Source organism: Motacilla alba, chromosome 1 (genome assembly GCF_015832195.1).
Source record: "Motacilla alba alba isolate MOTALB_02 chromosome 1, Motacilla_alba_V1.0_pri, whole genome shotgun sequence".
Taxonomy (NCBI): Eukaryota; Metazoa; Chordata; class Aves; order Passeriformes; family Motacillidae; genus Motacilla; species Motacilla alba.
The window spans coordinates 16,742,845-16,769,830 of NC_052016.1; the positions used below are offsets into that span (position 1 = coordinate 16,742,845).

Sequence of the window (26,986 nt, forward strand, 5' to 3'; positions counted from 1 at the left end):
GTATAACAGAGGAGTCAAAATGCAGTTAAAAGGAGTGGTTTGTTTTTGTTGGGTTTTTTTTTTAACCTTTCAGACACTGGATTTTCTTTCTATCAAATGTTTCTTTTCCAGTGTGACTCTACTTGGAAGCACTTTTGACAGCAACCACTTCTTCAAATGTCCACTACTTAATAGTGGTTGAAAGCTGTCAGTATTTCTTACAAATCAAGAAACTGCTAATTTCATCGAGGCATTAATAATTTTTTTCCTGTTAAAAAACTGATGAGTGTATAGTTCTGGAGAACACAGTTCCCAAACACTCCCTTGAAAGTCTTGGTAGTTGAGACATGAGTCTTTTGTTTAATTTGCCAAAGGACAAAAGGAGATAGTGCACCAGTAATGCAAAGTATGAGAGTTATTGCTTTATGTAGATCAATCCTTGATTGTGCACAAAATTTTTAAACATTTTGCCAGGTTTTCAAATTTGTGTGATGGAAAACACAGATCTCATTATGCTGTTACTGAAATTCTCATAGATTTTGATTATTTTCAAAAGATTGAACTTGAAAGAAATTCTAACCTCCCTGAAGGAAGCTATGTAAGTTAGAACTGGAGGTACTCAATTGCACCACTTATATGCAAAAGGTGGAATTATCTCATCTAATAGGAGTAAAGCAACTCTTTCTTCCTGATATTCAGTAGGAGACTTCCGAATTGAGAAACTCCCATGCTTGAGAAATTATGAGAAAATTATTTATATCATACATGTTGCTTTTTTCTGAGTAGGTAAAGACAATTATTTAATGCTTGTAGTCTTGCAATTTGGGTTAAAATCATGTTAGAGTTTTATTTCCTGGTTGTTGAATCACAGAAAAGGAGAAATCTCACTATAACAAGGCAAAGAATTTTAAATGTAGCAACCTTATAGATAATTTATTCATTTCGTTATCATTTTTAGTCTCATGACTATCTGCAATTCCTTTGCAGATACTTTGCCACCGTTAGTGATCCAGCTACTAACCAAGATTTGTCAGCCTTTACTTTCCCCTCCTTGCTTTATATTTTGAATATGGTACAACATCCAAATCCAAGTCTGCATTCCGTTCATTTTCTCATGGGATTTTCTGTAGTGCTGTTAGTTACTACAGGATTTGTGTCCCATTTGCTGTCTTCATTAATAGACAGTGCCTAATTGTACAAAAAGGGAGACCCAGGCTGACCACAGGTGGTAACATTTTGAGAAATATGAAAGTGCATTAAAAACCATCCCTAACAGCTGCTTCAGATGTCTCGTGTTTTAGAGTTGCATGGACCAAGTCAGCTGAAGCTGCTGATGATGGTAGTTCTGTTCCTTTGGCAGACTTACTTTAATTATAGAGAAATTCTGTGTTCACTAAGCATGAATTATGTGAGGCTGCCTGGTTACTTTTGGGAAGAACAACTCAAAGTGTCTCCTTTCTCTAGGTTTGAAGTAAATTTTATCAGACTAAAGATCTCTAAAGCCACATCACCTCTTCTTCTCACTCAGGCACTTGTGTGTGCACACACAGACTACCCTTCACTGTAAAACTCTTAGCTAAGACCTTGATGTCTCTCCCTCTCTTGAATAGCTTGTTGAGAGTGATGACACACATACTTTTCACTTCTCCCCTCTCTTCCCCCAGATTTCAGCTATATCAGCAGTTTCCACAAAAGGAAAAAAAAAAAAAAAAGGCAGCTAATTAGCAGAATGATATCACTTTCTGGATTTGAGGAAAGTTTTGTTCAGTGAATTCACTGGTGACTGTTACCAATTACCTTTTGGCCTCTGATTGCTCCCCTGAGAGTAAATGAAGATAAAATAGAGAACAAAATCTGCAATACCAAAGGTCTGTGCGAAATAATAATCTGAAAGTTAGAATTGATTTTTGCATTCTAGGGGAATAATCAGCCTTAACACAACTATCACAGTGATGACAGGCCATAGCTTACAACACTGCATAGTGTGTATAAACATTCATCTATCTGCTTGTTCTCTTTCCCTGTGGGATCATAAGGTTATTCCCCTAAAATGTCATAACAAACCTTCTCAACTTTCTGTTTATTGACCATGAATTGAGGGCTTTTCACAGAATAAGTGATTTTTGTGTTCATAATATTTTTTTTTTCTTTTAAGCCCCAAAGAACACACCCTGCGTACAATCTTCATTCAGTCTGCCCCTGCTCCAGGATCATTTGATGCTGACAGCTTTTCTAGTCACCCTACACTACAGCATCTAAGCGTTTTGTGACCAATTTTCAGTGAGAAAGCCTTTCTTCATTCAGTGCTGGACACTTTATAATATTCTATTGCCCAAAACAGAATATGGATTTCTGATTTTGATGCAATATTCCTAAGCATGAAAGCAGGATAATGAAAGATGAGGTAGGTATAGGATAATTTTGATGCTTGGGATTGTGTCTTATGTTTTGCATCTAAGGATGGAGTAAACACATTTATCTAGGCTGCCTATTCCAATCACCCTTGCAGTAGAGAAGTTTTTTTCTTATATTTAAGCGGAATTTCTGGGTTTCATCTTGTGCTTTTAGCCCTGTCAATAGCCACGACTTCCAAGAGCTTGGCTCTTTCTTTTTCCTTCTGTCACAGCAAGGATTTACTCACATGGATCTGATTCCCTGGATTTTCTGCTGATTGAGCAGTCCCAGCCTCTTTCCAAATGACAGATTTTCCTAACTCTTAAACATTTTTGTGCCCCTCTGCTGAATTTGCTTTACTGTCAGTCTTGTGCTGGGCAAATCACCCCCGGTGTGGCCTTACCTCTGCTTGGGAGAGGGAGAAGAAGGAACCCTTCCTCCTACCTGCTGTCAGCTTTCCCAGACTAGTCCAGGATACCTTTGGCCTTCTTTTCTGCAAGAACACATTGCTGCTTAACTTTTTGTCCAGAAGGAGTACTGAGTCCTTGGCAGAGCTGCATTCCAACCAGCTGCCCTCTAGGGTATACTGGTGCCTTAGATTATTCCTCACCTAGTGCAGGATTTGGGATTACTCTTTGAATTGCATGAGATTTTTCCAACCTGCAGAGGTCCTTCTGGATGGTGGTACAACCATTCTCCACTCTTCCCAGTTTTATGTCACCTTCAAACTTGCTGAGTGTGTATGCAATCTTACTGTTCAGGTAACTGGTAAAGAGATTAAACAGTGTTGGACCCAGAAGCAGCCCCTGGGATGTACTTCAAGGGACTGGATGTACAGCTGGGCTTTTTGATGCTGATAACAATCTTTTAAACCTGACAGTTATGGTAGTTTTTAGTCCACCTCACTTTCTGCTGATTTATTTCTACCTCATCAGCTTCTTTATGAGGAGCTTATGGAATAATGTGTCAAAGGCCGTCTTATAGTCAAGATAAACAATACCCACTGGTCTCCCCTTAGCTACCAAGCCAATCATCACAGGAGGATTTCATGTTGGTTAAATGTATTTTTTTTTCTCTATAAAACCATGCTGATTACAGATCACCTTCTCGTCCTTCCAAGCATATGGAGATGGTCTCCAGAATATGTTCATTGCTCACCTTTTTAGGGTTTGAGATGAGGCTAAGAGGTCTGCTCTTCCCTGGATCCTTCATCCTGAAGATAGGAGCAACCCTTGCTTTCTTCCAGTTCTCAGGAGTCTCTCCTGAGCATCTGTTAGGTCCAAGGAACCAGTGGCAAAAAAACTGGGTTCTTTTGTTATATGTCTGATGCCTCAGACTTAGTTTAAGTACAATTCTTTTTAATTTTAATTACAGTAGATGAACTATTCCTATGGTACTGCTTAGGCAGTAAAAATACCATACAGAAATAAAGTCATAAGCTAGGTAAGACTGCTTTACATATAAGTTTGTCACTTGCCAGCATGGAAATGTAGATTGAGCATGTTCAATATATTGCTATTATTAATAACAATAAATATTTTACTCTTGGGTTTCTTATTGCATTAAAAAAGCAAGAAAATCTCAGCTTAAAGTAAAGTGCAAATTTTGCATCATAGCTGTTAAAACCAATTGTTAACAGTTGGTTCTAAAAATGCAAATGTCTGGGACTACTAAAGATTAAATAAGATGAGCTTCATGAATGTTTGTTGAAACTGTCATCACTGAAAGCATGACAGTCTGCATCCATAGATGTGTTATACTGATAACTACTCTGGTTTAAATAGATTTATATTTATCAGCTGCTTTGATCTTGGTAGAGTCGATTGACTTTACAGCAAAAAAGGAGCTTACCAGACTTTTCCTGCTAGTTCATCAATTCATCAATTCTGTCATTTTTGCTCCCAAATGGACAAAGTTAAGACAATATAGGGCACAGCTTCCTCCTGGAACTTTAAATAAATTTAGTTTAGCATAGACAGGATGTTTAAAATAGTAAAGGGAAGTTCCTAGTTGCAGTGATCTATACCTGTACTGATGTTAAGGCACAGGAGGACTAAGTTCAGAAGTAGTGTCAGTCTAAACAGAGATGACCAAATAACTGGGTGTCTGACTAACAGGCATGGGGATTGAAAGTAAGGGAAGAATCATCCCATCCCAGCAGGCCTAAAAAAGCGTGACAAGCTTTAAAAAAATTCCACTTCCAAAAATAGCTAACCTTGCTTCAAAAGGAATATTTTCTATTGTTTTTTTCTGCTTTCAGTGAAATTTTGTTAGTGCACTCCTAAATGGCTGGGTACAAAGTGAATCAAAATTCTGCCTCATTCTGTAGATAAGCAATCTTCTTTAGCATAATATTTACCAAAGTGCATATATTTTATAAAGGAAGTTATTTTTACAACCTAGAATCCTAATTACCTGACTTTTGTATCCACTCTTTCTACTCAAGAGCCAGTCAAAATATGGTCTTAGAAAGCTGCTTACCTAAGAGAAGCATCAATAGTTATCAAATTTTCGGGAAAAAAAACCCAAACAAAACCGCTAAAGACATGAAAACTATACCAGCATTGCTTTGATCTTGTCTGTGTCTTTGCTTCTACACTGGCTGTAGTGATAAATAGCACTAGACTTTGGAAGTGGAGGAAAAAAATTGATTGGACCTTTTCCCTGCATTTACCATGCTACTTCTTTCCCCTCTGGGCTTGTGCAGTTTAATTTGCCATTGATTCTTTAATGATTATAATGTCATAGAGAAGCCAGTGTTTATCTTCACCCTGGACAAGGCATTGGGTCTGAATCTTTTCTTGCACATTCTGGTGAAGGTCTGTGGCCATTTGATACAGAGTGAGGTGAGGTCTCAGACCAGCTGAAGTGTCTGTGGTGAGTGCATTCTTCTCCTGTCACTGGCAACATCTAATTAGTACCAGTCACTATTCTGCAGCATTAGTTTTGTAGGTCAGACACTGAAAAACTAATTGCAGAGAATTGCATCTGAGTCCCTTTGGCTACAGTACATTTCTGGGTGTTTCTTCCATTGTTGCATAGTGCAAGAATTGTGGCACTGTGACAGTAGATGATGAAAAGAAAGATCATGTTTCTCTTTTGCTGGACTCAGCTTCTATCTGAAAACCCTTCTGATGGCAACTCTTTCTACTTTATCTTTCTTGTGATCAGGGCTACTCTTTCAGAAGCTCTGTACCTCTGTACCCTAAATAAAGAGAATTAGCCTCCCATTCAGGATTGTTTTCAAGGAATACCTACAGGATTTGTTTTTAAACTGTAGACTGAAAAATGTTGTTTTCCTATTAAAATTTGGCTTCATGAAAGCTGTTTTCATTTTTAATGATGCTGTGATAAATTCCAGCTTTAGAATGAAATATTTTATTTCAAACATAAGCCTACAAGCAGAATGAGAGGGTGGACAAGCTGTTAACTGAACAGCCAAACATTTGTGGTCAGAGCTCCCTGTGGAGCTCTGTCACATACAGAGATTAAAAAGAAATCATAGTCTATCAGTGAAGTAAATACAAAATAGAGGTATGGAAAGACAAAATGTTGGATTCATGCATGGCATACCTTCACAGAGAAGGTGAGTGCCATCAGGTATGTTCCTGGCATTCATCTCTTTGTTGCAACTTTACTGTTGGGGTCAGTTGACCTTAGCTAATGATCAAAATTTATTTTTGATTAAAGTAGAGTTGGATGGTGAGAAAAAAGACAAAAATTAAAACCCTCCCTCTCCTACCTTTCTTGTTTTTCCTAGGCTCTACTTCATCTCTTCATCCTCAACTCTTCTACCTCTGCTACCCCACCTTTCCCTGGAGTGGTACAGGGGGATTTGGTCAGTCCATAAGAGCTTCTCTATGCCTCTTCTTCTTCCTCCTCATACTTTGCCTCTGCTCCAGTGTGGTTAGTTCCCATGGGCTGTAATCATTCAGGGTAAACCTGCTCCTGCATGGACTGCAGCTTTCTCCAGTGAGCATTGACTTGGGGCTCTCTGTGGGCTGCGGTATGGATACCTGCTCTTCAGCATCATCCTCTCCATGGGATGTTGGGGAATCTGTTCAGGCACTTGAAGCACCTTTTCTCTCTCCTCTTCCTTCACCTCATGTTATAATGACAAAGTAAATCTTGAACTGAAAGTGTTGTTTTTCTGGTTTTGTTTGAAGAAGAAAAATCAAAGGGCCTCTTTAGCCTTGTGTTGGTAGCAACATTGAGTCTTGTGTTCACAGCCGACAGTGAAGGTGAAGAAACAATGGGAGTCTGAAACTGAAGTAGTAAATAGCTTTACAGAGTAAACCTCTATTACTATACAGAGAAAGAGATGGGTATTCTAAGGGCCTGAGCCTGCAAATTTCAGTCTTGTAGCCATACCATGAACAGTATTTAGAGCAGCACGTAACACCTTGGCCATTAATTCCATTGAATTCTGCCATTAAGAACTGTCAAGCTGTTTGCAACAGAAGAGAAGCCATATGAGTGATAGGGGAAATTAAAAGAATGAGAATGGAAGGAACAGGGATTTTTTGTGTGCAGTGTGGTTGAAATGAGAGAAAAAAATATTTTGTAGGACTCAGGTAATTGTAATAGGAAATGGATTCTTGTTATTATTTCTAGTTACTAGGACAGGAGAGGCACAGGTGCAACACAAAAAGAAAATTTAAAATGCAACATGTGTAGGAGATTGAATCTGTTCGTATTAAACTTATTTATGCATTTTTGAACATCCAAAAGTGTCAGGTGGCACTGAGTGCTCCCAGTAGTCATGCAACTCTTCAGTCTGCATGAATGCATACTTAAATATGTATTAGGTTTACAAATGAAACTCCTCTGTCTCAAAAGCACGAACAAGTGACTGGTGTCACTGTAGTTTTCTTCACTATTGCAATTATGTCTGCTGGCATTTAAATAATGTAGGATTCATCATTCAAACTGGTCATCTCTGAATATACATTAACCACAAGGAGGACAATATGAGTGAAATAAGTGTAGTTGTAAAGTTATCAAGGTCTAAAATAATAATTTATTGCTGGAGTAGATTTTGATGTGTCAATGTACATCAGATTTACAGTTGCTCGGTGGTCTCTAGTTGTTGGTTAGGATTGGGCAATTTGGAACATCTCATAACCTGAGAGACACTTAAAACAGTGTCTCTTTTCATCATCAAGACCTTGACATGGACCCCAGACACACTTTGAAGTATATGGAATGTTATGTTCACATGCATTTGGGTTTGTATTCAGAGAAAGGCCCTTTAAAAAAAAGAAACACTGAAAGAATCTCACTCAAAATGAAACAGATTTCAGATTGTGTGTATTTAGTTATCGAAAAAACTTGTTACTGCTTTTAGAAATCTACTGCATATTTATTTTAGAAAGCTTCAGAGGAAAGGCATTTGGAACAGGCTGAAAACAAGGCCTGAGGCCCAGGGAGGCCATAGGGTCTCCCCCTTTAGTGACATTCCAAACCCACCTGCGGGCACTCCTGTGTAACCTGCTCCAGGTAACCCTCTCTTGGCAGGGGATTAGACTGGATGAACTTTAGGGGTCCCTTCCAACCCCAACAATTCCATGACTTCTGGACAAGTCTATATTAAGCACTAATGTAGATGAGGAGTAAACAAATGAGTAGGATGAGTAGAGACAACCTTTAAGCACAGGTAGAGCTGTGAATGCTTTTTAATATACAGATGTGGTGTCAGAATGATGTGTCTAAAAGTCCTATTTTGGTTTAAAATGTTTTGATTTTTGGGGTTTTTTCAAATACAAAATATTGTCTTCCTTCATAAGGTTCTGTTTTCCTGACAATTAGATAAAAGTTTTTTGCCCTTAAGAACATAGAAACTCACCAGAAAATTGTCTTAACTGTTCAAATTATTACTGGGTAAAATTATCCCTAATCCTCCTTCAGCAAAACATAATTTCATAAGAAGACTAAAGTGAAGTTTTAACCTTCCTTTTGTAGTAAGTTGAATAGCCTTGACACTGTTTTCAACTTATGCCAGGGTTTAAGTATTTCCAGCACTGAGATGGATTAAACATGTACTTAATTATCCTGCTGAAGTGAGCAATTTCTTTAATAACTTAACCAAACAACATGCAGCACTTTAAAATACAAATGTGCACTATGGGGATCCTTGTGTCTCCCTCCCTTTAGAACATCTGGTTTGGAGTTGTTTGCTCTGCAAGGATAGCTAATATTCTGGTTGTGGTTTTTCAGCTGCCTAACTGTTAGATAATTTAACATTGTTTAAATAGCTAGAGCAGTATTGAAACCAACGGTCTTCATGGAGTTACTCTAGACAAAAATATTTATTAGTACCTCAGTTTGTCATTAATTCTTCTGTTCTTATTTCCATGGTGTATTGCAGGTGACATTTACTGTTAGTGCTGCTGAGCTGGTGTAATGCAAGGAGGGACACATCATGAAATGGAAACATTATCCTTTTCTGGCTGTAGTAGCTGTATTCAGCCTTTCCAGATGCCATCAGTTACTGGGCCAGCTCATTCCAGGTAGGTACCTTTTATTTAATTATAATTGTTCATGGGTTTTTTGCTTTCACTGTGAGTGTGTGCATGAATATACCTGAAGTTCTCTCTGGGTGTTAAAGTGTGTGGATGTGTGGAGTTAAGGAAGTTGTGGGTGTATCTGCGTGCATAGCACACAGAATTTGGCAATTTAATTGTATTGTCTGTGCTGCAATGTTTGGGTTTGTTTGACTGCAAAGGAAAACATAGAAAAGGAGTGGCATGAAAATATGAGAAGGTTAAGGTGGCTATTAAAGCATTCCTTTGATTAGCACAGTCGGCAGGGGGAAGATATAGAGTGCAGAAACAGACTTGAATATCAAAGAGAATTGGAAATCTATAGAGAACCTTCCTGAAGAAAGAGCAAAATAGCAGCTGGGGAATGCTGAAATGCAGTGTTTCAGTGAGACCCAGCGATCAGGGATTGTCCTGGTGCTTGTATATGGTAATTCTTACCAGTTCAGAAAGGAGTAATGTGTATAAAAAGGGTAAGATACTGTACAAATTTGTAAAGAAGGTGGTGGTAAAATAAGGAACCTATATTACTTCAGCAAATAGTAAATATATGTTCTAGTAGCACAAAGGAAACAAAAAGTTGTATTGGGTTTTTGTTTAAGAATAAATCTCTAAAAGCAGCTTCCAAGTAATTCTGACTGATTTTCAGTATTTGTAAAGAAAAATCTGAACAACCTTTGAGCAGTTCTGCTAATGATGTGCAACCTTATGAAAACACAGTAATTATATAGAAAAAAGTGACAAGCTGGTTTTTACTGGTTCCTTTTTCTGCTTTCAATATGAATAATAATTTAGACGATTTTACTGGCTTAATTTCTAATTTGAACACATTGTGAATACAGAATTTTGTGGCTATATAATTTTCTTCCCCATATCTTTGAGCAACTAGCTCAAATACAGACTTCTGAATGCAAAGAGAAAGGAAAAAGATTTCCTCAAGGATTTGTTTGTTCGCCTGTATTGTACGGTGGTTCACAGAAAATAAGGAAATAAATTTTTGGGGGGTTTTCCTGGTTTTGTTGGTTTCAAATGCAGAAAGACTCCAGAATAAAGGAAGATGTAAGTTAAAATTATCATTTTAAAAGTTTGACCTCGGACTTCAAACATAATCTCAAAGCAATTTACCTGTCACAAAGACATCTACTGCTCGTTTTAAAAGAAATGCCTGCAAATCCAAATGTATTTGCTTGATAGCTGCCTCCATCCACTTGCATTGGTTTCAATTTAGTCATAGTTTCCTAGTCTTTACTAAAAAGACTGCTTTCATTGTATTACTTTTTCCATCAAATTAGTTTCAGAATAAAATCACAGGTGGCATTTTGATTTTTGCCCCTGCTTTGTAATTTTCATCACAGACCTCAGGCTTGAACCAAGAGATTACTGTACTTGGCCAGACATCAGCATGCTGAGCCTTGCTGGCAGGGTGCCAGGAGTGTGATTATCACAAAAGATCAAATAAAGCAGGATTATTTTTTTTTCCTTTAAGCAGTTCATCCCATTCATTTTGCTCCTTTCATGTCTATTCCTTACAAAGGCATGTCTCTTTTAATTTTTTTAATGCACAGAAAGAGAGAGAACTGTGAAAAATCTCAAACTTTTTCCTATATATAATGAAAGAAAATTAAATAATGGTTCTTTAGAATTCTGCTGCAGCCATAAAAAAAAATTAAAAAAACAATAGAGTAATAGGTAATAGTTTTTTTCCTGAGGATTGCTAAAAGCACTAAGCAGCTGAAATGTCTGTTATCATAGTACTATTAAATTGTGACATTTTCTTACAATTAAAACCACGCTCTTAAAATAACAAATTACATTATTTTTAGATCATGTTATTAGAAACCTTTAAAAAATGAAATGTTATGGTTTCAAAACACAAAATTCTGTCTTACCTAAAAATTGAAAATATTCCAGCCTTACTGATGATGTAGTTTTTGATACAAAATTAAATTCATCAGAAATATGTTGGAGCTTACTCTCAGATCTGGAATACTCAGCTTCAGTAAAATGTGATGAATTTTAATAGTGGCCTTATAACTTTGAAGCATTTGTTGTAGTTTTTGTTGAATCTTTTCATATATTCTTGTTGAGTCTCACTCTTTTGCATATGGGGTCCACAGGGAAGCACTGTCTCCCCCCGTTATTAAAATTATGGCTGAGCCTTTCATCTCATGTCATTACATCTTACCTCTAATTCACATATAAAATACACTCACAATTCCACTATGGTTGTCTCCTGAGGCATAAAGTATCTCTGCCTTGGCACATCTTTATTTAATCAGGGATTGAACATTATCTGGGAAAGATGTGATTTTTTTTTTTTCCTTGCCAGTTGCTCTGCATATTTTAAAGCTGGGAAACTTGATAGCTGATTTTAAAGTGCACTGATCTAAGAAAACATGGCATTAACTAATGCCATATTGTATTTAGATGCATGTGTTGAGCTCTGTGTTTTCAGTTAAGTCTTTAAAATGTTTTAAAGTTACCAGTTACTAGATTGTCGAAAAAGCCAAAAACCAAAAAAAATCAAAACTATACATGACACACAGCAAAAGATGTTAATAATTTGAATTCAATTTTTTTTCTTTTTGACATCAATAACTGCAACTTATTTTTGGACTGCTAATGGAGATAACAGGAGCATTCCTGCTGAATTTGTCTGGGTTTGGAACCTGGTTGTTTAACAGTGAGTGTTGTGGAAAGTCTTTCCATTTGAACTGGAGCAGATGCCACTTGTGTTGTTTGTTGTCAATCCTTGAGCTTCACAGAGATACCTGCCTTGTAAAAAGAAAGCCTTGTAAAAACATGACTAATTGTTCAACAATGCTGAAAACAAACAAAGAAAAAATTTTGAATGCTTCTGATAGATTATAAATAATTTCTGCAACAGAATTCTCTGTAGGTCTTACCTCTATAGAGAGGAAGATAAGGAAAATACCTCTTTTGAACCCAGATTTTTTAAGAAATTTTTGATAGGAGCTTCTGGACCTCTATGGTTTACAATTAATGTTCATTGTTTCTCCAGAAAATAGGTTTTCTTTAAGAAATGCAGATATATAACATAGCATAAGATATATAAAACATAGATCATGAAATATAAATTTGAGAAATTATTCATCGGCATAAGTGTAAAAAAACAACTCTCTTTGGCAGCCACAGAATCTTACTGAGGAGGATCAGTTCAGGAATTGACTTTTCCTGGGGCAGAAAAGTAATATTTTAAATTTCCTTTTCTCTAATACTTCCTGGCTTATTACTGAAACACTACAAGAAATAAATTCACCTTCCTACCTTGTTTGTCTGTTTTCAAAAGGAGACAATTGCTCACAATCAAACTCCCATAAACCCAGATTGCCTACTATAGCATCCTATGGGCAGTGAAAAAGAGGCAGTTGTTTTGGGATCTGAAAACTCTTTCATTAGAGCTTTTGTCGAGTCAATCATAATTCAGTAACATAAGTGACTAAATTGTTTGGTGTCTATTTCTTCTTTTTTAATCTCTGTTAACTTTTTAGTATTCAAAATTTTGTCATCTGGATAGACAAAACAAGATTTGTATTTTTGACCTGTAAAATTACTGAACTTGTTCTCTGAATATGATATTTAGGATTTATATGTCTGATTGATAGATTTTAATGTATTCTTTAAGTATCTTTTAATGTATTTTTACATAATTATTCTAATTTCTCTGCAACCTGTGAAGGTGTATTGAATTAAAGTTTCCTTAGCACTGGAAGATCTTAATTTGCTGCTTCATGAAGAAAACCAGGGTCTTGTAACATTCATTCAGGCATTTTTCTATACTTTTTAAGTGCCTGAATGGATTTTCAGTCAAATTCTCAATATAAATTTGTCAATGACTGAACAAGGCATTGAATAGATCAGATGAAGAATTTAGCTAGTTTTGTGATTGCACAGGTCTTTTTCTGAAAATGAGGTTTAACAAAGGGAATGTTCAGCCAAACTCAACCAACCCCTTCTGTCTTTTGGCATAGGCTGAGAGTCCAAGACAATTGAATGCTTAAATTTCATGTAAACCCCTGATCATGAAGATGTAAAGGAAAATGAAGCCTCATTGAGCAAAGAAAATTAAATGATCTTGGCACTTCTTGAAGAGTGGTGGATGTGGATTTAAATTCCTTCAGTAGGGAGGTACTTCAGGATAGTTTTCACCTTTTCTGTGCAAGTCATCCAACAGCCAAGCTCATAGTAAAAACAGTGGGAGGGCTTAATGGTTTCTTGTTAAAAATTTGTAGCATTTGAAAGTAAAGTGATGTTGGTAACTGTTGTGACATGAGCCAGTAAGCCTTCCAAAGCTTGATTTTTTTGGTCACAGGGAAAATAAAGGACAGAAGTGAAAATAATCCAAAGAAAAACTTTGTACCTGAGAAGGTGCAGCTTTATCTGAGCTATTAATCCCAGAGTAATGTTAACTCCAAGGATGGAAGGATACAATTTAAGAGAGTCAGATTTTTAAAAATAAGTCCTCAAATTCCATGAAATTTCCATTCCTGTACTTGAATCTGAGCCCAAAGGCAGATAGCATTTATCTATTTTTAATTTAATTCATACATAGGAGTTGAAGTGAGTAGCTCAGATTAGAAGCACTCATGGAATCAGGGAAGCTATTAGGTTGGAAGGCACATGGAAATAATTTGTTCTGCACTGGATGCACCCTTTCTTTTCTTTCCACTTGTGAACAACAACAGGGAGGGAATCCATCACCCCTTGCCCTGCGGGCTGTCCTCTCACTAAAGCATCCCACTATGTTGGTAGCCTTCCTCAGGTCAAGGGCACAGTGCCAGCTCAAATCCAGCTCACCAACCAGACTCCCAGATTCATCTTGTCATGCTCTTGACTTTTTGTAGAGCACACATTACGTCTGTAGAAAGCGTAATCATGGAGGGTCTGTTCTGTTGACAGATTGGATTGGAAAGAAATACTGTGTTTTGGTGCACATTCTCTGGTAATTTTGTTTTCACAGGCTTTATGAAGTGTCACTCTTGGCCATAAATTAGATTTTTGTGATCCTAATTTAATATAACAGTGGCAAATGCATCTGTAAGTGATGTGTAGCAAGGGGTGATGATTTAATGTATTGCTTCCACTTGCAAGTGCCATCAAGTTTGTAGGTTGTGGAAGTCAAGGTCACATTAAGGGAGAATAGAAAGACAGTTTAGGCCTTGCTGGGGTCAAGGAACATGTAGAAAGATGTGCTTGTATCATGCACATCCATTTAACTTGAAATGGACACAATATTGTTGTCAGTTCAGAACTGGAAAGGTAACCCAAAACCCAAATCACCCCTCACATTTTGGCTAGACCTTCCAAAGGAAGGGTTTTATTTGGGCTGAGTAAATAAAAAGAGAATTAAGAAATTAAGAAAAACTGAAATGTCTGCTACAGAACATGTTTGCATTAGCATCTGCCTCTTGCTTCTCTCTTATCCCTGCTAAGTGCATAGGCCATCCTTAAACCTCCCGCAGAAAGAAAGAACTAGCACCTGAGATCATCTCATTTCACTACGGCTTTTTTTGAACGCATGTGCATATGCCTTTGTAAATATGCATAATGACATACAATTATCAGTTAGTAACTCTTTAGACTGGAAAGTCATCTTGCCTCATGGAGGATTCAGCCTTCTTTGAAGTGTAGAGCAGGATGTCATCCTTCCTTGTAAAATATTTTTAAAATTTCCTAATATTCATGGACTAATGCTAGATCCCATTATGTTGTGATACAATGTATTTGTTATCAAGGAAATATTATGATGTTTCCATGGTATGACATTACCATGCATAATTTCCATTATGGCTGTACAAATGAGATTTACTTAATAACACAAGAGATAATAATTTCTTGTTATCAGGAAATGAAAAGCGTGTAGTATATCTTGTATAATATTTTCAGTTTATGTACCTACATAACAATCATGTAATTTCTTTACTCATCCATCCCTGCTGATAGAAGTAGAAGGAAATAACTATTTTTAAAATTAATTTGGAGTATTGTGGCCAATTTTTAAATACTTTCTGACTTGATTATATGCTAGCTAATTTTTATGGTTTTGTCATTCATCTGTCTTTTTCAAACTATTCAGATTTGTGTACTCAGTTTTTGCATTTGTGGACTTTTTTTTGTGTGACCTTAGGTTTTCCCTGTTAGGTGGTAGGTTTTGTTCTGTCTTTTTTTAATTGTTTTGGGCTTTTTGTGATTATTTTTTTTCTGAGTCCTCTCCCTGCTGGAGAGGACGACAAAGGTTTCCAATTCCTATTAGGCGAAATGTTGTGCCTGCAAAGAGAACATATATTAAAAAGGGGGAAAAAAAATCCCAGCATGTGCCTCACCTTTCAGAGATTGTCACTGTGTACACTGAGGTCTTAATAAATAAAAAGATTGCCAGCTGTACTTCAATTCACAGCTTCTTTATTAGCCTTTAAAAAGAAATAAATAAAGCATGACGCTTTATTTAATTGTCTGAATAGATGGAGACAAATCAAGAGGCACAGTCAGCTGCAAGACACTTAATGAAGAAATCCCTATTTTTAATCTAGCTGTAGAAGACACAACTCTTGTGCTTTGATGATGTGGCCTTTGTGATGAACCTGGCTGGAAAACCACATGTGCTGCACCATCTTCCTAATTAAGTCATCAAAATGCACTGGAGCAACCGGAGTGACTTGCGTAGACCAGGAGAGAAGTAATTTTAGTTCCTCTATTGCTTGGTTAATAGAAAGTGGCACTGTTCTAGATTATGACTGATAGAGGTGAGATGCTACAGCTGCTGTCATTGTGCCTGTAGGTAGGTGCCTTTATAAGCTGTTTCTGTGTGTGTAAGACAGAGTTTGCTTTGTTTATCTCTTAATTTTCAAGGATGTAATTTCAGAAACATTTCTTCCTTTTTTTTTTTTTTCCTTGAGAAGCTGATGCCTGTCGTTTTCCTCAAAATATATTGATATTCCACTTGTTTTGGATGCACTGACAGAGCATTCACCAAAACTGATCTCAAAATCAGGATTTGGGAAGTCTGTCCACTAAAATAAATTTTAAGATAACTAAGAAAAAAAAATCAATCACTATCATGGGGATATGAGAAAGTTTGAGTAAATATAATGAGGACCTAATAATTCCTTCTGTATGGACATGGTTGGCCACAGCTGAAGATTTTGTAAATGTGTGGACCAGCAACTGAAGTTTTTATTGGTAAATTTTTGGTAAATACTCATTCTGTGTACTGTGAGTAGTTTTACTTGAAGCTCTTAGCCTCTTGGAGATAAAAATATGCCAGTTGTGAAAATGGTATCATCAGTTTTGCATACCTTTATAATGCATAATCATATGCATCATAAACATATTTTGCAAAGCTTTCCTATTTTACTTAGCTGTGTGACACTCCCAATTTGATAACAAGGTTACTATACTAGTATTTGCATACTAGAATCTAAGAATGATACATTTGCTTAAGTTCTTCTGTAAAGATTGAGTTTATTATGGTTAATGGAGAAACTGGCATAAATACTCTCTCTGTATTTGGAGATAATATAAATAAAATTTTCCCAATAAGTTGTTCTACCCATCTTAAAATTAACAAGAATAAATGTTTCTTAACATAACTTTTCAATTATCCTGAGAATAATTTTCAGTTAGAAAAGTAGAGCACAAAATGACATAGTCACTCTTGACTCTAATATTTATTTAGATGATCAATCTGTTAATGCTTCAAAGCAATTTCATGTCTTTAACATCAATTATAAAACTAATTTCAGTCATATCAGTAAAAGAATGAAACAATTTACAAGCATGTTTTCACTTATGACTACTCAAGGGGTTACAGTAGACATATCTGCACTTGCTAATTTATTTTCAGTGCAGTGAAATAGAGTGTCTAGAGATGCTTTATTAGATATTTTAATAAGTGTCGAACATATTGCAGAGTTTCTGCCCTGACAAAGGGTGATTTATATGCACCTGTATCTGCATATGCAGAAAAAATATCCTTTTGTCAGTCTGCCACCTTATTTTTGCATAAATGAAACAGGAAATTACTTCCTTTTGACTAATCTGAATTTTAAACCAATGTGATATTGGTGAAAGGAACAAGTCTTATTTTAAGCTTATTTCTCAACTTAACTGTTGAGTTAGATTGACAATAAATTTATTCCAAGTCTTTATACTGTGATGGGATTATCAATACAGCATTGTGCAACTATTGCTGCATCTTCTTCATTCCAACCATTTTAAATGCATTTTATAAATGTTCATGAAAATCCTTTATTTTTTTCTTAAAGTAAAGGTTTAATAATTGCCGCATATCATTTTTGACCCAGGAGAAAACTTGTATATGGCCGATATTCAGAGGAGTCAATACTTTATATTTGATAAATTTAGCAGTGTAAGGCCATAGGTGAAGTGAGTTTCAGTGAGTTTCTATTTTTAATACAAATTAAATGTTTTTCCTACATCAATTATTGTATATGAATGGTTAAAATAACATGTCAAATATTTTATGTATTAGAATATTATTATATTTGTTCTGTGTAATAGCTACTATTAAACCACTAAGTCCCCTTTCCTCTTCTGCATGAAAACAAAGACACACCTATCCTTTACAAATGTGTTTTGCTCAAGGCATTGTTACAGGCTACCACTAAGATAAAAGAACCCCTGAAAGTGCTGGGAAGCGCATCTGGTTAGCCATTTGCTGTTAAGTTTCCATGTTTAGATATTGTTTTAATTACATTTTGGGTGTGTTTTTTTCTTTGTGTTTGGTTTTGTGGGGGCTTTTTTGTTTGGTTGAGTTTTTTTGGGTTTTGTGTGGTTTTTTAAAAATCTCTCCTCAATATTAGCCTAAAGGTAAAATTGAATTATTTTATTCAGAACTTGGTTTTTAAATCAGATAGTAAATGACTGAGGTTTTAAGCCTACTTCATTTTGACATACAGGCGACCACCAAGGTCACACTTCTAATATATGAAAATAAGAAAATAAAAAAGCAGTTTAAGGTAAGCAACAAAAGGATGCTTGTGGGCTTTTTTTTTCTTCTTTTCTCTGTCTTTGCAAAATGGATCAGCTATGCCCTTCAGGATTACATTCACATGCAGCACTCACAGTAAGATTAAACAATTTCCAGTTCTCTTTACATCCATATGGCTCTTCAAAATAGAGATGAAAATGTAAATGTTCTGTTCACATGTAATACTGCTTCAGAAAATACGCTTTGTTATATTCACTAAGACTCATTAAAGGTCATGGCACTGACCTAGCACAGAGCTGATCACTTGTGCTTTTTGAAGGTACTTAATATGTGAGTGTGTTGTCTTTGAGTGTATGTTACTTAAAATGACTGGTAAAGGTTAACTTTTGAAATTTGATGCACACTTAGACCTCTTTGCTTGTTTGACCTGTAACACATAAGAAGCATCATGTTTTTGAAGGATGTGGTGCTCATGACCACTTCTGTTCATCTGTTTCCATCACCTCTTTTTGCCACCTCTCTTAAGTACATCTTGGCTCATGAATGAGAGCTGATCCCCTGGATTTTACCTGCCTCTGAAAACAGGAAATCTGGGCATTGTGCTGATTCAGAATTGGAGTTTAAACATGTTAGAATTCTAGCCTTCAATCTTTAGATTTGTTTACAATTTACAGTCAGAAATAGCTGTGATTTGCTTTCCTGCAGATGTCATATTCACTTTGGCCACCTCACACAAGGAAGGTAATATCTGTTTTTAAATTTTGGCTCTTTGGTGGCCTGTTTCTGAAATAGCACTGATGGAGGACTTCTGGTTTTAAGTTGAAGCTGTTGCAGTAGTAAAAGCTTCTTAGGTAATAACTTTGTTTTAGGACTTGGAATGAAGAAAGTAATTTGGATTGGCCTCATACGTTAATCATGGCAATCTGACGTACTGATCACAACTGCTGTGTGAATTAATTTAAAAATTTTCAAAATATGCAGACAATTCTACATTTGAACTAAAATGCATTAAACTTACATTTGGGAAGAGGGCAATGATTACTGCCTGCCTGGTTTATTTTCCATCCCTTTAAAGCATTTTTTTAAATGAAATTTCTCTGTCCTTGGAAGTGCTTGCTACATGGAGAGGTCAAAATGTTAACTTAGGTTCAGCTATTTTCAGCATTCAGACAGCTTTCCCAAATTGAGCTCCCTGCTGTCATGGCTATATTACTTCTGGGACCTGAGTGAGCTTATTAAAAGCTAGCCTGGCACCTTGACTATACATTACAGTCTCTGTTCTTTCACTGTCTGCTGTCTTTATTTTATAGTGCTGCTTTTCTTGCAGGGCTCTGGTTTTTTGTCCTATTGTAGACATTTTAGAGGTTATAACAGAGCCTGTAAATTAAATTGGCTTCTGATTCCTGATTTTTTTTCTCCCCATAAATATTCTATTATTAAGGGATTTTGTCTCCCATGGCTTTTGAAAAGCTGTGCAGAGGGGTCTTAAAAAGATTTCAGTGGTGTGTGCTTTAGCAGGAAAGTCTGCATCCTCTAGTGTTTCAAAGAAACTTAGCACAGTGAGAAAAAGGATGGTGTGAGCTCAGTAGTAGCTTAGGAAGGTATTCAGTCAGTGTCAAGTCTAACTTTGAGCTCTAGTTCAAAATATTTAACCTTTCTGTTAGTACAGAAATTCCAATCAATCTGCATTGTAGTCACCTCGTAAGAAATAACTAAAATCCCTTGATAATCACTTGCAGAGCAGTCTTTTGGGCTAATTCAGGAAGACTGACTCAACTAGAAATAAACCAACTAGTTTACCCTCTTTTTTGTAAAAAAGAAAAAAGATTAAAGAATGTATGATATATATGGCTACAGTAACAATATGTTTGAAATTCATAAAAGCACATTTCCCCCATGTTTTTTGAATCTGAAGGAAGATGTAGAATAAAACTGCTCCATTCTGGCCAGCTGTGTAAAATCCTTATTCTGACAGTTGATGACATAAACATTCATGTAAGTAACTGAGCATAAACAATATTTTAGTAGTACACTAACAAAGTGAAAAATTCCTCTAAAGGGCCATAGGACACTGACAGTCACCATTAAAACTTATATGTGAATTGAATTCTGCCAAAGTGAGGAATTAAGTGGTCTGAGTCATCTTCAGTTGAAGCCTTTGTCTTGCCTCCTATCTTAATATCTCCATTCAGCCTAAGAGAGGAACATTCTGTTTCATTTCCCAGCTGTAAATACTGGTTTGCTGCATTTTCACTGCAGGATTCTTCATTCCCACCTTTTGTATATTTCCTTATGTTTGCTTTCTCACATTTATCTACAGATTTTTTTTATTTATTTTTAGACTGTTTATGTCACTAAAATGTGCAGGAGTAGTATGATATTTTTATCAAATGCAAATATATTTTTATTTATCTTTTTTCTTTTCAGTTCCAACCACACAGTACAGTTCTCCATCATTTGGAAAGTTTATTTCAGTCTTCATTAGTGGTAAAGTAATGGACTCCACCATATTGATAGCTCCACTTATTAGGACCTATCATTTGACTAGCTTAATCATTTAAATTGCATTTTTTTATGTTTCCATGTAAACCAAATTCATGTTCATTTAATGTAGGAGAAGTGGCTCAGGATTGTTGAGATTTTTGTGGCTTTTAGTTTGTTGGTTTGTGGTTTTCCAAAAAAAGGTCAGATAAAAGAACTCTTTAATAAATCCTTAAATATTTGGAACAAGAACTTAAAACTGGCCATTGGATTTGCTTGATGTCTTTTTGTCACTTCTTAGAAAATTTACTTTGAATGTACTCCAGTTGTACATGACCAGAATTGTCATGTTCAACAGCTGATGTTGTATTTGAAAGATCAGTGGAATTTGAAAAAAGGCTTTGTGTTCTTAGATTAGAAGGGGAAAATCTTGTCAATCCTATGAGCATTGCTGCTGAAGAATAGGAGTTGGACTTTGCTAAAGTGATCAGGAAGATTGGGTAATCCTTTGTGTTCTTAAGGTAATGTCAAATAAATTTCCTGGAGGGAGGTGCTGAATGGAAGAGCCAATCTGTTGAAATCAATGTGGAAAAGTCAGAGGATGGTTGTATTAAAGGATTAGGAAAACAGAATATGCTGTGTCAGTTGAGAACATCTGTGCTCAAAGCCTGTTTACTTCATGTCATTATCCTGTTTAGTATGACATGAGTTAACATTTCATGCTATCAGCTCTATGTCCATACTATTGCAACTACTACTACCTGTTGCAGACATGTTACTGTGCACTCTGATATTTTCTGTGTGATTTAGCTTATCTGATAGTAATGTATACCTGTAAAATATACATTTTCCTGTTCTTTCATTTTCTTTATTTCTCCTTCCTTTACTAGTCTTCTAACATATTCACCAATTTTTTTGGCTGTAACAGGAAAAGACAATTTGAAGGGGTGAGACATTGGGCTATGTAGAGAAGGCTGTAGATAGAGTGCAGCAGAAATGAGTCATCACTGAAAGGATTTCAGAGGGTGTTTCATAAAGACCTGGGAATATAATGCTGGGAGAATGTAAGAGGAGTGAAGGCTGTGCTTTGTTGGATTTATGGCTTATAGAACAGTATATTTTTCTACAATATCCCACCTATATTTGAGTGCACAGTGCTCCTGAACTGCAGTCAGGGTAATATAAAAAAGAACTGGAGGTTTTGCCATGCCTTTCTTATTTCCTCTGCTGCCACAGAGAACTGGAGCCCATCCATGCATCTGCCACAGGTTTCCCAAGTGCTGCTGCACAAAAGACCTCAAACGAATTGCCAACTCACAGACATCAATAGTCCACATCTCATTCCATGGCTTATTTAATTTGACTCCCATGAAGACATTTTCCAGCAGGTCTGAGCATTGGCCATTGGAACTACATATAATCATTTTTTCACCACAAAATAAGCTTGTTAAGGTTGAATATATTTAAATATTCTTTAAAAATGAGACCTTCCATATCTTAGTTTATCTGAGCAGTATTAGTGGAAACTCTTGGTATTATGGGTAGTAGTGTAAGGTAATAAATAATATTTTACATGGGGAAAATTATCAAGTCCATATACTTTGAGAGTATAGTGTACTGTGGCAATGTTAAAATAATACAATATAAAATCCTCATATGTTGTTTTATATTTTTGCATATTCATTAATAGTTTTTACAGATTTTGGGAGGAAAAAACAATAGGGGTTTATCAATAATTAAGCCTCAGTACTGCTGTATGCAGAACTTTGAATGCAACTCCTCAAAAACAGTGGCCTAACAGCACTGTAACTTTTATATACAAACTTAACAAATGCCCAAATATTTGCAAAAAAAAAAAAAAAAAAAAACAACAAAGTTTTTGAGCAACATCTTAACCAAGAAATCTCACTGTGTTTTGTAGCACAGTGCAAGATTGAAATAAATTGTTTGGACCCCTCAAATATGCAGATTTCCCATCTCTGTGTTGACATTTGATGATCCTCATCCATCTAACCAGCACTACAGACATCTATATGTAATGATGTAGATACTTGCATCTGAACTGATCCCTGAGGCTCTGTATAATTCATAACGAATAAAGTGAGGCAGTTCAGCATAGAGTGGAGGCATTCTAGGTGCACTGTTGGGGTTGCCCTCTCTAGTTGTCTGTTTTCTCCCTCAGCTAAGCTAAACACTAAAGGGTTTACCTTTGGTCAGATAAATCCCATCCTCAGAGTCTGTTTATTCTCTTCTGACAACTGGGCTGCCTCTAGACTAAACAGTGGATATACTGTTGTGTATCTTGCACCTATTTGTCCCATAACTATTCAAATTGAAGGCTCAAGGCCAAGTGTTAATGTGGCTGTGCTGTAATCTGCATGGTCTTGTTTTCTTTCCAGGAAAACCAAAGTGAAGGAAAAAGGCCCTTGTTGCTAGCCTGAAGTTGGGGTCAGTCTGAGGATGTTCTATTAGACCCACTTATTTTGTCATAGCATGGAAGTCTTTAGATTTTGAATGTGAGACCTGCTTCATTGTCAAGCTGATAAGAGAGCTAAAGATGATATATTATAAGAAAAGTACTTTTTCTGACTTTTTTCTGGCAGCAGCCCCAAATTGGGCAGAAGGCTCATAGTGCTAGTGTAGAGAGTGGAGATATTAGGGATTCATTGGCATTTCCCTAGGTAAGCAAGGCTGTGGGAACATATGATATATTTCCATGGCATCTTTTGAGCATGATACTCTAAAAAATGAGAAAATTTGAAAGCCTTTGTGAAGTCTTCAGCACCCTTGCATCCTCTTGGAAGGGACTCTGGAGTGACTCTGCTGAAAAGCTTGAATCATGAGTCATGAGCTTCAGCAGCTGGGTGAGAGCATCTCAAATCTCAGAAGAGGAAAGAGAGTTACGCCTGGAGCTTTAACTCTGGGCATGGTGCCTGAAAGTTAACCAGACTCAGGAGACAAAAGTTCAACTGTGTAAAGCTCAAGGAAGTAAATTAGGGAATAGTTATGAGTGTCTGAATTCATTCCAGCTAATGTTAAGTGGGGGCATCTGAGTTAGGGCACCCTTTCAGCCAAGGGGGAAGTGGGCTGAATTATTGCTTGACTACCTGTGTCTCACCATGGGCTATAGAAGGAAACAGTAACGATATGGGTGAGTGTCTGATTTTGGAGGAAATTCATTGAATCCTTTGTTTTCTGATATAGATACTCATGAGACTTCATAGGAAATAATCCAGCCACACTCTCCAGGCTACAGCCTGCATTCTCATTTTCTATTGAGCCAGGAAATCTGTATGCTACGTAAGAAACAGTGCCAACATTGTGAAGGAGCCCTGACATCACTTGCTCTAATAGGGAATTCAGCAATTCTTTTCACTGAGATCCCTGAGTTTCTCCAGGTGTCAGGCTCTGAGTACAATCCTGAATTCCCTTATTCTATTTTTGTCCCAGAATATGTGTGTGTAGTGGAAGAGTGTTAGATTAAATTACAAGCTATTTATTCTTGGGACTACTTTTCTCTCTTTCAGGAATTAAAAAAAAATAAATAAATAAATTATTAAGAATGTAGTTTAAGAGAACACAGGAACCATCAGAGAAAGTAATTTATTACCAGGCTTTGCCTTAAATAAAATGGGTTCACAGTTTTATAGAAGATAACAAGATGAAGTATTGCTGCTAGGTATCATGACCAATCTTCAACCTTTGCACTGGAACACATATTCTACCATATGAATACACTTTACGTTTAGAGAAGAATAATAAGAAATTAATGTTTTGCATAGAATTAGTTTGATGACTTCTTCTAAATGTTGACTTTCACTTTATAATTACTCTTTAAATAAAAAAGAAAAAAATAAACCCATGGACCCATGTATGAAAATGTAGTTTTGTAGAGGCCAGTAATAATGTTGAGGTTGAAATAATCTATTTTGAAAGCTGCTTTGCCTTTTCTGCTACAAAAGACCATAACAATAAAATTGTGAGATCCTTGGCCGAGGAAAGAGGGCCAAGAACACTGCAGAACTAAGAGCCAAGCTTTCCTGTTAGAATGTTTGCATTTGTCAAGTTAATAATTTGGTTGGATTTTTTTCTGCAGCATAGTTAGGAAAAAAAAAACAAACCTCATAATATTTAATTTTCAAATGTCATTTAAAATTTTGTTTTATGCTGCAGTCTTTTTAATCAAACTGGTGTTTAAAGATTTGTAAAAGAGTGTACACAAAAATAGGTTTGGGCATGCCTGGTCATATCAAGACTTGCTTCAGGGAATTACTTCAAAAAAGGCAGGGAAAAATGGGTTTTATAATAATTAGAACTAACATAACTAATTTAAAACTGTTTAATTGAACTAATTTAAATTTAAATTGAGAAAGAATACATAGGAAGTACTTCATTTTATATGCTGCTTGTAATTCAAATGTTAATCTATTTGTTTCATAAGCATGAAGTAAACCTTCGCATTTCAACTTTACAGGAACATCCCAACTCCCTAGTTCATAGCACGTGCAGACAGTATTTGCATAGTTTTACATATAGGTATTTTATTCCCACAACAATGTTTTATTTCTTGATGTCATGCTTTTTCAATCTCTACTACACTCCAACCACACTTAAAAAAATGTTTTCATCTTCTCAAAGTTTCTCATGATTTCTTACATGAATTATCAAAGGCCTGTGATATTTATCAACCCCAGACTGGCTTGCTGAAGTGAAATGGAATGTAGAAATTTCATGTTTTCCATACTTGTCTTTATAAATATTTGATGTTCTTTGGAGTCTAAAAATATTCAGGGACTTAACCCTGGAATTATTGTTGGACCAACAGAGATCACAATCCTTTACAATTAATTGCTACTCATAAAGTGAACTTATCTTCTGATTAATGACTCAGCACATTCATGTTAGTGTTTTACTGCTCCTGTATTTTTATACGCTTTGTGAATTAGAGATGTAGTTATCATCCAATGTTGCAAGCATAGTAAAAATATACATGTTATTATTGCTGTGCTTTTGATACTGTTTATTATCCAGTCTTCTGCATGAAAGATTTTATTTCTCTATTATTAAAAGCCTCTTTAATTTGCGTGTACAGAAGTCATTGCCCCAGCATGGTTCAGAGGTAATTTCCATGTTAGGGCTATAATTCAGTGTAGTTGTTTGCTGTAGCAGTGAGCATCCTTACCTAAGGATAAGAAACACCAAATTGCTTACTGATTTCTGAAAATTATATTGCACAAGTGAACCATCAAATTTTAAACTCTCATGTGAATACTGGAGCAGTGATCCCAGTTTACATACTGATAATGAGAAGGAGATGGATGGTTTCCACTACAGACAACCTGCCATTTTTTTTATCACTCAAGTGCTATTTTTCTCTAATGCCTTTTGAGTTTTGAGTGTTGTTTTGGGGGTACTGAATACTGGTTTTGCTGAACTATTATTAATAGCTTTGCAAGGCTGAAATTTTTTACGGCCACATAAAATCCATCAAGTAATATCTAATATTTATTATGAGCTGAGTACATTTTGAGAGAGAAGAGTTTTTTGCTCTTGCTAAGTCCAAGGCTTTGACATAGCATGCATTGAAAGGAAGAGTACATTCTTTTTGCTGAGGAGCCCTACTCTCTGAACTCAGATGGCAATGAGCAGAGAAAATGCATGCATTGGGGAGATTACTTGTTAAGGGCGAGGGAAAGTGCTAGATCAATAGCTGAGAGGATTTTACTAAACACATCAGTGAAATTAAAGAAATGCAGTAGCAGAGAGAAGAGAGAATAGAAGGTAGAAGTCCTACAATTTGTATCCTTACAGCAATATTTGAGGCACATGCTCACTAGCTGTTGAAATTTAGAGTGAGCAGCCTGAGAACTGGAGAACTAACATGAGAATTACAGCTGTAGCCCAAAGGCAAGAGAAAAGGAGAAGAGAGCCCTAGGAATAATACATTTACTTTCTAAGAGAAAAGCAAAGTAAAAAGAGCATTTGACTAAAGGATTCAGCTCTGTGTGGTGACATGTCTGGTGACATGAATTAACCTCCCGTGTGCCACTCAGGGAGATTTTTTTAGCACTCACAGTGCTATTCAAACGTATTAGACAGCCACTGAGTCTTTCTCAGAAGTCACTATAGTCACTCTATCTTTTTAATACTTTTATATCAAAACACATCTGTAGCTCAGGCAACTACTGTGTTTTCAGGTAAGAGAGCAAGAAATGTGCCTCTAAATGGATTCCTCAGAAATTTTTTTTATTAGTGAGTTTATCTGAATTTATATGAATTCAGAATAATAAATTGTATACTGTCTCAATTACTGCAGTAATAGGGATATAGAAGTTTTTAAAGAATATTTTTAAAAGCTGGGAATTAATGTTTACTGCTGAAACTGTACAGCTGTAGCACAAGGCCTGCTCAAGGAGAAGCAAGATGATGAATACATATTGCTGTATTTTCTCATTGCAAAAGAAGACCTTTGAGTTTTGTGCCAGGGTCTGGCATAGAGAAACTTATCCCATAATCAAGGGATTACTACTTAGAACAAATAGATAAACTGATTGGTTGCAAGAAATTCAGATATAATTTCAAAATGCTTATTTTTTGTATGTTGTGACTTTTCTTTCACATG

At 36.0% G+C, this 26,986-nt stretch overlaps 1 protein-coding gene across 1 annotated transcript in view; it reads left to right on the forward strand.

Moving 5' to 3' along the window:
• Nucleotides 1-26,986, forward strand: part of ROBO1 (roundabout guidance receptor 1) — a 693,788-nt gene that overhangs the window by 81,138 nt on the left and 585,664 nt on the right. Inside the window, exon 2 of the mRNA XM_038135498.1 lies at nt 8,741-8,882. Within this exon, the coding sequence (XP_037991426.1) occupies nt 8,795-8,882 (88 nt within the window). The 5' untranslated portion in view covers nt 8,741-8,794. The remainder of the gene's footprint in view (nt 1-8,740; nt 8,883-26,986) is intronic.